The sequence below is a fragment of the Vulpes lagopus genome, chromosome 9 (genome assembly GCF_018345385.1).
Source record: "Vulpes lagopus strain Blue_001 chromosome 9, ASM1834538v1, whole genome shotgun sequence".
NCBI lineage: Eukaryota > Metazoa > Chordata > Mammalia > Carnivora > Canidae > Vulpes > Vulpes lagopus.
The window spans coordinates 9483179-9495380 of record NC_054832.1 but is presented as its reverse complement, the minus strand read 5'-3'; the positions used below and the strand labels follow the sequence as shown (position 1 = coordinate 9495380).

Here is a 12202-nt window from a genome sequence, read left to right as displayed (position 1 = left end):
TTAGGTGTCTCTCATGTTACAATAATTTTGGATTTTAATGTGATGTCAACATTAGTGGTGGGTTAAAAAGAGGCAAGAACCCTATGCAAAACAGAAGCCTGATGGGAGGGGATTGGGAAAATTTCACAACATTTCAGGCTATAAAATTTTTGTGGACTTTCTCTCTGAGCAGGATTTGAGTAGGACCATTGCTTGACATGGTGGGTGCCATTGACCAATGAAAGCTTCCAGTGACAATGTACTTCCAAGCAAACCTCCTTCGTTGTTTATTTATGGTTTTCCATGATCCAACACATTTTTGGCTTCCAGGGCAAAGGATGTGAATTCTTGGAGCCCCAAACAGGAAAGAAGAATCTTCTGGTGTCATCCAGATAATTTCCTGTCATGCTTTATAAAAACACTTCTTTTACTAATGGGATGTTGAGTTCAGGTGTGGGGTTGGGGGCAAGCAGATTTGAAAATATAGAATACAGAGGACTGAAAATGCAGAGCCCAGAGAGGCAGGAGAATGTCATGTTATAACCAATGGAACATGCAGCATGTGAAGCCAACAGGAGATGGACACTTCTCTACATGAACCAGAGCCATGGTGTGATCTTACCACACCTGCACGGACACATGGTCAACCTCCGGGAGGGGAGACATCGATGCAGATGTGGACACCTGGCCATACAGAAGGAACACTAACTTGAGTGTACTCCTTTTCACATCTCTTTAGACCAGTCTGAAGAAAGGTAGTATTTCATTATTTCTTCCATTTATTTTCTTCCTGCTTCTCAAATTTCTTTTTTGTTCATTAATTCATTTATCTAACAAACATTCATTGAGTGTTTGTGGGGCACCAGACACCTACTCAGTACTGGAGGATTGCATGAAACACAATCTCTGCCTGCCAGAAGCTGAGATTAGTGGGAGAGAGAGGGAGACTAATAAACTGACCAGTAAACTGAAATTTGCTACTAACACTTCCCAGAAGCTAAGACCATGGCTCTGGAGCAGGACACCAAGATGGAGTCCAGGTTGTGCCCAAGTTTCAGAGAGATGATGGAACTTTCCCAAGGTCCCCCAGGATGTGGTGAAGCCTGAATTTGAACTAAGGTCTATGTTGGGCCAAAGCTCCCACTCTTCCCAATGTTCCCACTACTGTTCAAGCAATGTCTTAACACATTGTGTGAACTCTCCCCTCAGAATGGCTTTTACAAGGCTTGGAAGAAAACCAGCTACCATAACCCCAGAGTCATCCCTTGTTTTGATGAAAATTTGGATTATCCAACTTACTAGCAGTACCGATACATAAGTGATTTCTGATTATCTTTTTTTAAAAAGATTTTATTTATTTATTCATGACAGACACCCAGAGAGAGAGAGAAAGGCAGAGATAAAGGCAGAGGGAGAAGCAGGCTCCATGCAGGAAGCCCGACGTGGGACTCGATCCCAGGTCCCCAGGATCATGCCCTGGGCCAAAGGCAGTGCTAAACCGCTGAGCCACCCAGGCTGCCCCTATTTCTGATTATCTTTATATATAAATAGAAAATAGGGGAGAAAAGCCCTTTTGCCTATATGGTTGGTAATAATTTAAGAATGTGTCTTAGTACTTTGTGTTGGCAAGGGTGTGGAAGACATGAGCTCTCAAAAAATATTGGTAGAAGTGTAAACTTAGGAATGATGTCTTAGAGGAAATTTTAGCAATTTGAATCACCACAAAATTATTTCCCTGTCAGACAACAATTCTATTTCAAGGACTGTATCCCACAGCATAATTAGGCAAGTACACCAAGTACTCCAAGCACACAGGTATTCATCATAGCATTGTTTATAATTATAACAACACTGAGAATAAACTAAGTTCCCATCAAGAAGAGACACATTAAATACATTATGGTACATTTTTCAGCAAGTATTATGGATTCATATGAAGAACGAGGCATATTTGTAGTCATTGGAATAGAATGGCTTTTAAGATGCACTGATTAGTTTAAAGATGGATTCTAAAGCTGCGTGGAAAACTTGGTAGACATGGATGGTTGTCTCTGAATATCCATTCTCCTGAGAACATGAGGGCAGCCCGGGTGGCTCAGCAGTTTAGTGCCACCTTTGGCCAAGGGTGTGATCCTGGAGACCTGGGATCAAGTCCCACATCAGGCTTCCTGCATGGAGCCTGCTTCTCCTTCTTCCTGTGTCTCTGTCTCTGTCTCTCTCTCTGTGTCTTTCATGAATACATAAATAAAATCTTTTTAAAAATAAGAGAACATGAAATTTCAGTTGGGCACATGGTGGCTTAACATAATTGAAAAACTACATTTTTTGAGCCTGTTTGCTGGTGGGTGCAGCCATTGGACTAAATCCTGGGCAATAGAGTGTGAGAAGCCATGTAGAAGGTTTCCAGACTGTGAGTGGGAATGTCATCAGTTTCTTTCTCCTCTCCCATGTGGCTGGAATGTGGATGTAGACTACGAGAACAAGATCGATCAATCATAGGAGGCAGAGCAAGAAGCTAGAAGGAGCCTGGGTCCCCTAAACCATCAAGCAGAGCAGCCATGATAGGTTTACCCAGAGGGTCACACATGAAAGCTACCCCCTTCTACCCTCTGTCAGGCATCTTATTTTGGGGTCATTTGTCATAATAACCTGGCTTGTATTCTAAATAGTATAGAGAATGTAGAGTAGGATGGGTAAATAGATGGGAGGATGGATGGAGTAGGTGGGATGGTGGACAGGTAGGTTAGACAACTAGTTGACAGATGGCTTAGGTAAGTAGATTAGAGAGGTTGCTTAGATCACCTTGGGTGACGTGATTACCTATGGATGTTGGAATTTCATATGTTTTTGATTTTTTTGATTATACTGTCTCTGTCATATGGCATTTTGACATCATAATACATTATTTTTTTAAAATCAAGAAAATGTAAGCAATTTTCAGTTAGAAAAAAATATGCAAATATACCCTCACAGGAGGGCTTTAAAGAGTTGAGACTATTCAAGTGAAAATGATCCAGGTCTGAAGAGTATCCACAAGTACATCTTCCCCCAGGTACTGAGCAATGGCAAAAAGCTGGCCTGTGTACAGCCTCTCATTGCAGTGATTTGAGGGGAGTAGACATCAGCACGTTGTGATGTGTCCATTGTGAACCTTGTGAAAATTGCTGTGCCTTACTGGAGGAGTAGCATCTATTTTATCAGTGGTAATGATCCATGGATCAATTCTTTTCAAATAATCATTTCAAGTATGTGGAAATATGCTTTGGCTCACCGAGTAGAATTAGAAACTCTTTTCCTGCAGATGTGACTCTGCTCTTTACATCTTATTTTTATCTTTTATACAATCAAGGCAGGGACTCAGTGCCCACACAAAACTAGGCCCCCAGCAGGGGCTAATGAGAGGCTGAGGAAGATGTGGTTATGGACAACATTTGTCCTCCCACGTGTAATTTGTTGATAAGGGCCAGTTAAACAAGATAATTGCTGCGAGGTACTTGCTGCAGGGTCTGGCACACAATACTCATTAAACATTACTAATTACTCTCTTTAAAATGTTCACAATATTTGTTCCAGAAATTCCACTTCGAGGAATCTATCCTTTGAAAGTGATCTGAAACGGGAAAGTTTTATGCACCAGGATGTCTAATACAGGATTTTTTTTTTTATGTTAAGAAAAGCCTAGAATCCACCCCAAAGTCACCAGCATATGGCTAAGAAAATACTGCTAACGTTTACAGGCTATGTAGTCATCACAAATGTTTGCAGAGTTTATAATATCCTGGAAAATATTTTAAGATTGGGTCAAGTGATAAAAAAGACCAGGAGGCTTTTCCACCTTTACTCCTTACTTCTCTTACAATCTTTTTTTTTTTTTTTAAAAAAAAAGAACAGCCAAAGAGATTCTTTTAAAACATAACTTAGATCATATCACTCCTCCTCTGTGTGGACAATCACACCAGCTTCCTTCTTATTCAGAGTGAAAACTCAAAATCCTTGAGTGGATTATAAACTTCTACTCGATTCTCAACACCCTCCCTACTTTGCCCCTACAACTCTGAGCTCATTTCCCATGATCGTCTGCTGTGGCTCACTTGCTCCAACGATGCTGGCCTCTCTAGTCCTTACCTTGCTGCCCAGGCTTTTGCCTGGAACACTGTGTTCCCAGGTACCCCAGGGCTGTCTCTCCATTTCCTGCCTCATTAGGGAAGACTTCCCTGGTCACCCTACACATAGCAGCCATACCCGCCACCATTTCCCTCCTCACCCTTTCCCCTGCTTTATTATTCTCATGGTCATGTTATTAGCCAACACATCATGCATTTTTGAATTGTTCATTGACTCTCTGTCCCTCCCTAGTTCATGAGAGCAGGGTGTGTGTGTTCACTTTGCCCAGTGTGGTACCCCCACACCTCGAAGAGAGTCTGGCTAATAGTATGTGCCCAATAAAGAATCACTGAATGGGTGAATTAGTGGTAAGAGAGTAATTTTCAGTTTTACTTTTCAGGATTCTCTAACTAGAAGGAACATCAAATAATTTTAATTTTCAGCTATAAAAGTAATACATGAGTATACTAGCTTTGAAAGAAACATCTGGTGACACCTTTGTACACTGCAAAACACGCATCATGATCTTCTTTCAGAGGTAGACAACTATCCGGTGTCCAGATTTGTATCTCTTCATCAACGACAGTGTATTCTACACATTATTTTGTCTAAGTCTGTTTTTCTAATTGAAAATGCCATGAGGGGAGCCCTGGGTGGCTCAATGGTTTGGCACCTGCCTTTGGCCCAGGGTGTGATCCTGGAGTCCCAGGATCGAGTCCGATATTGGGCTTCCTGCATGGAGCCTGCTTCTCCCCCTGCCTGTGTCTCTGCCTCTCTCTCTGTGTGTGTCTTTTATGAATAAATAAATAAAATCTTTTTAAAAATGCCATGAAAATGTTTTCATATGTGGGCCAAATCTGGCCACACCCATTCATTAATGCATGGCCTCTGGCTGTTTTCCAATGTATAGACTATTTAACCATTTTCCTGATGATGGATATTTATGTTGTTCTCAGAGTTTTCTGCTAAAAAAAAGCTGCATGAACACATTGTCTTTGCCCGTTTGTTCAGACTTAACTATTTCCCTAGTCTAAAAACCAAGCAAAGAACTTTCTGTGACAGCAAGTAGGTACATATCTAAGCATAATAGATACCACTGTGTTTTCTTATTTCACTCTAAAGAGAAAAAAATTAAGTCAAACATATCCAGAAGGGTACAAGCAAAATCAGGAAAGCTGCAAGCCTGACAGGTAGCTCCACCCACCTGATAAGTCATTGGTCCGGTTGTTCAGACAGTAACAGTACCGGGTGGGGAATTTGTCAGGGTCCAGAGTCTTCAGGTTAGAAACTGTGAAGAGACACGATCCAAAGGCAGTCTTATGAACAGAAATCTCACAGAGGAAGACATAGACATGGCCAACAAGCACATGAGCAAATGCTCCTCATCACTTGCCATCAGGGAAATACAAATCAAAACCACAATGAGATACCACCTCACACCAGTGACAATGGGGAAAATTAACAAGATGGGAAACCACAAATGTTGGAGAGGATGCGGAGAAAAGGGAACCCTCTTGCACTGTTGGTGGGAATGTGAACTGGTGCAGCCACTCTGGAAAACTGTGTGGAGGTTCCTCAAAGAGTTAAAAATAAACCTGCCCTATGACCCAGCAATTGCACTGTTGGGGATTTACCCCAAAGATTCAGATGCAATGAAACGCCGGGACACCTGCACCCCGATGTTTCTATCAGCAATGGCCACAATAGCCAAACTGTGGAAGGAGCCTCGGTGTCCATCGAAAGATGAATGGATAAAGATGATGTGGTCTATGTATACAATGGAATATTACTCAGCCATTAGAAATGACAAATACCCACCATTTGCTTCAACGTGGAGGACCTGGAGGGTATTATGCTGAGTGAAATAAGTCAATCGGAGAAGGACAAACATTATATGGTCTCATTCGTTTGGGGAATATAAATAACAGTGAAAGGGAATAAAAGGGAAGGGAGAAGAAATGGGTAGGAAATATCAGAAAGGGAGACAGAACATGGAAGACTCCTAACTCTGGGAAATGAACTAGGGGTGGTGGAAGGGGAGGAGGGCGGGGGGTTGGGGTGAATGGGTGATGGGCACTGAGGGGGGCGCTTGGCGGGATGAGCACTAGGTGTTATGCTATATGTTGGCAAATTGAACACCAATAAAACAAACAAACAAACAAACAAACAAAAAAAAACAGAAGACAGTCTTGACACAGAACCTGGCCTTGCCAGCCCGTCGCTCCCCATCATTGCCAACAGGAAGAGCCAGGCAGCACTTACTGTTGTAAATGGCCACAGAAAACTTGTAGAAGGCAAAGGAGCTGTAGGAAGTGATGCTTAGCAGGGAGAAGAACTTCTTGGTATCTGCCAAGGATATTGAGATAAAGAAGCCATCGGACAAATGCCTACTGACATTAATAATACTATCGATTAGTAAACATAATAGAAATGAAAAATACAGGGGTGCCTGGGTGGCTCAGCTGGTTAAGCATCTGCCTTTAGCTCAGGTCATGATCCTGGGATCGAGTTCTGCATTCCCTGTTCAGCGGGGAGTTTGTCTCTCCCTCTCCATCTGCCTCTGCCACTCCCCCTGCTTGTGCTCTCTCTCTCTTTCTTTGTGTGTCAAATAAATACATAAAATCTTTTTTTAAAAAAAGAAATTAAAAATGCAATGAACAAGTAATAAAAGTAAATAGCAAAAATAAACAATAATATAACAAACATTGAAAATAAATCAGATAAAGGCAACCCCCAAATTGCAAAAGTGCATGCCCCTTAACTGTGCTTTCCTTATCCGTCCCTAAGCCCTGACAATTCTCTCGCAGTGTCATTGTGATTAGAAATATCAGCACATATGCTGTGTCTGGAATGCAGCTTGCTCTCAAAATGCTGGCAAGCCTCTTACTTGACTTGGATGTTTTCAATCTCCTCAGGAGTTAGGTGGGACACTGCGTTCTCCATCTGCACGTGGAGACGCTGGGGCATCGAGGTGTGATCCGTTTTGCCCATCTTGCAGACCATCCAGAAGTGACGTGCATACAGGCATAAGTGGGCCTGGATGGTTTGTGCTTTTTTTTTTTAAGATTTTATTTATTTATTCATGAGAGACACACAGAGAGAGGCAGAGATACAGGCAGAGGGAGAAGCAGGCTCCCTGTGGGGAGCCCAATGCAGGACTCGATCCAAGGACCCTGGGATCACGACCTGAGCCAAAGGCAGATGCTCAACCACTGAGCCACTCAGGTGCCCCCTGCCCCCTTTTTAAAGAAAAGGATACCTTTTAAAGCTCTACTCAGCATTCCATTCACCAGCTCTGTAAGATTCAGGGCGGACAGATCGACCGACCTGGCAGGCAGCTCTGAAAGAGATTTGCAGATGATGTCACTGGCTGGCTTTTCTTGCCACAGAAGTTCCCCTTTCTGACATTCAGGCTGGTGTGCCTCCTCTTTGGACACTTACTGAGCTCACACCCACAGCACAAGGGGCACAAGGAATTCAAAGGGTAAGGGGCAGTGCTCGTGCTCAGGAGATGACAGCCAGTGACATGCATCATGACAAGCTAGATGGGAGAAGTCCACGTGGAGGACAGGACCTCTTAGTGTGAATAATTTATCTCTGCATTTGGAGACAGTAGGGACAGGCGGGAAAAGCCGACGTTCAGTGGGAAGGCCTAGGAAACCGCACTCAACAGCACTGAATTTAGCAAGGACTACATGTCTAACAGACAATGCTTAAGCTGGGCGCTGGTATCTCTGGGGGAGAAGCTTTTTTTTTTCTTTCTTTCTTTCTTTCTCTCTTATTTTTTTTATTTTTTTATTTTTATTTTTAAAAATTTTTTTAAAAATTTATTTATGATAGTCACAGAGAGAGAGAGGCAGAGACATAAGCAGAGGGAGAAGCAGGCTCCATGCACTGGGAGCCTGACGTGGGACTCGATCCCGGGTCTCCAGGATCGCACCCTGGGCCAAAGGCAGGCGCTAAACCGCTGCGCCACCCAGGGATCCCTGTTTTTTTGTTTTAATTCTGCAAGTCTGCTGCTTGGGCTCCATCATCAGAGATTCAGGTTTAATCGGTCTCGGATGTGGCTCAGACAACCACACAGAAATCGATCAACCAGTGGGTCACTCTCCCGGACATTGGTAGCCGGCAGCCAAGTGGAGAGAAGCTGCTAGGTTAAAATTCACCCATCTCCTAGCTCTTCCTTGAACCTTCAGAACAGCAGCTGATGAGGTGAAAATAGTGGTTCATGCTCCTCTTTATATTTTACTAACATAGTCTTTTTCAATGCCTACTTAATGCTCAGATAATTGTGGTGGATCACACAATCTGAAGCCTGGGGAGATGATGCACCGTGCTGTGGGGACTTGGACTGGGGGTCCTGAGAAGGGCGTCACCCATGGAGCCCCAGTGGGAAGGAGTATACTCACCTGTGGTATCTAGAAAAGCCACCCCCTTTTCCTTCCTCTCTTCTCCTCCAAGGCCAGACACTGGGGAGAGAAAAGGCTTCAGGGAGACATAGGAGCCTATAACACCAGCTTCAAGTCACTGGAGAAGCCTTGGGGGCCTCTATGCAGCAGCCCCCAGCTCAGTGAAGGTCAGAATCACCAGCCTCGTGCAAAGGCGACTCCTCCCCTGAATACGCTAGTCTCCTTGGACTGATCTTGACCTAGAAATCCCCATTTTAATAAGCAGGCAGGTGATGCCCAGGCAGGGTGTCTAACTACTCCACCCCCTTACCCAATCAGGAAAATGAGGCTCAGAGTGGACAAGAAACTTGCCTAAACTGTAGAGCCCAGAACCTGCTTCCCAAGAGTTGTAGAGTGGCCTTCCAAAATATCAGGCCACCTGCCCACTCATTGGAGTTTGTGCTGTCAAAGAAAACGTCACAGGAAATCTTGAAATGCCTAGAGCACACATTCAGTCTTTATTCATTCAGCAGACACTCACTGAGAGCCAAGCAATCATGCTGGGTGTTGGGTCTAAAGAGGTCCAGGGAAAGGGGCAAGTCTCTACCTCCATGGAGCTTACTGTCTGTGCCTCAGGAGGGAGGAGGGACATGCATGTGTCATTACGTGAGGAGTGGCAGACAGGGCACTCAGGATGTGGTGAGCTCCTCCTGTGACCTGGAAGATCAGCTGCTTTGGACTAGGTGGCAGTAGGATCATGCTGCATTTGTTGCTACTATTGTTGCCATGATTACCTTCCCTGTTACATTCCAGGGGAACAGGTGCTTTTATATCCATTTTACAGGTGGAAAAAACAAGGCAGAGACAGGCTGAAGAATGTGTTCCAGAGTTCCAGGGCAAGTTAAGAGTCAGGGCTGGCCTACTTACCTGTCACACCAAGGACCGCAGCCTCTTTTTCCTTTTTGATGTCTTTGTTTACAGACACTATAATGAATGAAATCGCACCATGGAAGCACAGCCTTATACAATTTATAAAATTCTTTTTTTTTGTTAAAGATTTTATTTATTTATTCATGAGACACACACACACACACACAGACAGAGAGATAGAGAGAGAGAGAGAGAGAGAGAGAGAGAGAGAGAGAGATAGGCAGAGGGAGAAGCAGGCTCCCCACAAGGAGCCTGATGTGGGACTCAATCCCAGATCCTGGGGTCAGGACCTGAGCTGAAGGCAGACGCTCAACCACTGAGCCATCCTGGCGTCCCATTTTATAACATTCTTAAAAGCCATCCTGTCCAGCATTCCCTTTGAAGGTTGAGGGTATTAAGGCCTAGGGAAGTGAAGTGAGGTACCTACATCCCATATCTAGCTGGTGGTCCTGTTTCCTTTCCACTGAGTCCCTGGCAACCCTTTCTCGGCTCTGCTACTAAGGATTTGACTATTTTACATCCCTCCTAGAAGAGGCATCATGTAGTATGCATTCTTCTGTGACTGGATTGTTCCACCTAGCTTAATGCCCTCCAGCTCCAACAAGATGGTGTTGTGTATGGCAAGGTTATCTCCCATTTTAAGGTCGAATGATATTTCACTGTATGTACGTATCACATTTTCTTTATCCATTCATCTGCGGATGGATGTTTAGAGTGTTCCTTGCTTTTCAAACAGCCTTTAGGAACTTGGATCCAGGTAACTGTTACCTGTGTAAGTAAGTTTGACCTTTCAGCAGGTATCAAGCTTCCTGTTTAAATACTGGAGCTTGGGGGATCAGAGGCAGGTAGGATCTGTGCTTCTCCTTCCCCATACATGGTTACTGAAGGAGGTGGGTTATGTCACAATAATAGGAACTCTGAGACAGACGTATATGATCAAGTAGGCCCTAAGCTGGCACACAGTCTACTTTCCTATCTGGTGCTCTGAGCTATCTACAGGATGTAGCCCCAGTGATGCTTGTGGCAGACACCGACCTGGCCTGTGATGGAGCCAGGAAGGAGAAACCTCTGTACAGGTGAAGGATCAGGGTCATGTGGGCTTGGGAGTCCCAGTCTCCAGGGGAGCTCTGGGCTATGACACTTGCAGGATTCCTGCACCTGTCAAGTCAGTTTGGTGGGCCTTGTGTAATCTTCCTAACCAAGAACTGTTCTTGAACACCACTCCTTCTACTAAGGAAATGTTATTTCCACCACTCCTTTTTTTATAATTGCAAACCTGTGGGTGGATTTTGATAATGATAATTTGAAGTGTGAACTGAACACCCCTGAAGAAGAGATTTCAGAACAAGATGCCATGTAGAGCAGTTTTCAAATAAATTACCACATGGATAACGTAAAACTATTGTTCTCTTTTTGGATAAAAAGACCACCAAAGTAGTATCTTTAAGATAGAAGGTGTTTGTTGCTTTTCATACTTTTTCATGCTTACTATTTTGATCAGCTTTCATCCTGTGTGATTACCTGTGGAGTAGAAATAGTTACCATTTGAAGAGGAGAAAATTGAAGCCTCATATAGGGGAAATATTTTTTTTTTTAGGGGAAATATTTATTGAAAATCACTCTGCTCATACACAAGAAATTGGTACAACTGGTGTCCTCTGGGGGAAATGAAGTGGTTGGCCAGGGATCATTTTAACTTTATATACTTATGTACCTTTTGCATTTTGAACCACACGAATGTACTAATTAAAAATAAATAAAAATTAGGGACGCCTAGGTGGCTCAGTTAGTTGAGCATCTGATTCTTGATTTCAGCTCAGGTCATGATCTTGAGTTTGTGAGATCAAGCCCTGTGTTGGGCTCTGAGTTGGGCTCCATGCTAGCCATGCAGCCTGCTTATGATTCTCTCTCTTTCTCTCCTCCACACACACTCTCTCTATAAAAAAAATAAAAAATAAATAAAAATAAGGGGCAATTGTGCCCTCCCTCCCCCCAGCTATCCTGCTTGTTTACCAACAGGTTTAGAAAAGCACCCAGGCCCCTGCATCCTATGTATTCTTATGTTGTGATGCATTCACTGTCTTGCTGTATAGCCAATTTCATACTATCAAAAAGAAAAAGACAAAGAAAGATGAAATTATTGCAAAGGTGATGATGACACAGGACAATACCTCCCATTATGAAATCTTCCATGGCTAATAGAATGTCATGATCTCTGTGGATTTAATAACATCATGAGGATCCAAGTGTGCCATGAACCATAAAGCAAGAGAAATTCCCAGAAACTATTCCTATGACAGTTGGAGCTTGAGCTATAGAGGCAATATCCATCTTACAGATAGAAAAAATGAGGCTGAGAAAAGCCAAGGAGTTTGCCCAAGACAGAATGAGCTGAGCTGGAACACCTGCCCCTTTACCTGTTGTAGGAAGGAAGGTCATGACTTTTTCCTTCTTGGCTTCTCCTTTAACAGCAAACACTAAAATAAGAGAGTGTTATCAGAGAATTTTAGCCCAGATTTGACATTAGAAGGTATTTAATTCAAAATACTCATTTTTAAAGATGAGACAATTATGATCTTAAATGGTGACAGTGACTTGTTTAAAATCCCATATGTAGTCTGCTCATTCAATTTAGTCATCGAATATTTATTGATCAACTATAACAAAACTAATGATTGAAAGTATTGTTTGGCAGATGCACTTTAATAAGCATTATGTGTGTAGGTGCTGGGGATACTATGATGAATGAGTAGGCACAGATTCCATCCATATGGAGCTTAAAGTCTAGTTGAGAAGGTAAA

The 12202-nt window shown here is 43.1% G+C and overlaps 1 protein-coding gene across 1 annotated transcript in view; it reads right to left on the bottom strand.

Annotated features, from left to right (window-relative positions):
- Window positions 1-12202, bottom strand: part of HHLA1 (HERV-H LTR-associating 1) — a 33980-nt gene that overhangs the window by 20915 nt on the left and 863 nt on the right. Inside the window, exons 2-6 of the mRNA XM_041768576.1 lie at window positions 11819-11878; window positions 8493-8552; window positions 7343-7423; window positions 6346-6429; window positions 5288-5371 (exon numbers count right to left, since the gene is read on the bottom strand). Coding sequence (XP_041624510.1) covers window positions 5288-5371; window positions 6346-6429; window positions 7343-7423; window positions 8493-8552; window positions 11819-11878 — 369 coding nt within the window. The remainder of the gene's footprint in view (window positions 1-5287; window positions 5372-6345; window positions 6430-7342; window positions 7424-8492; window positions 8553-11818; window positions 11879-12202) is intronic.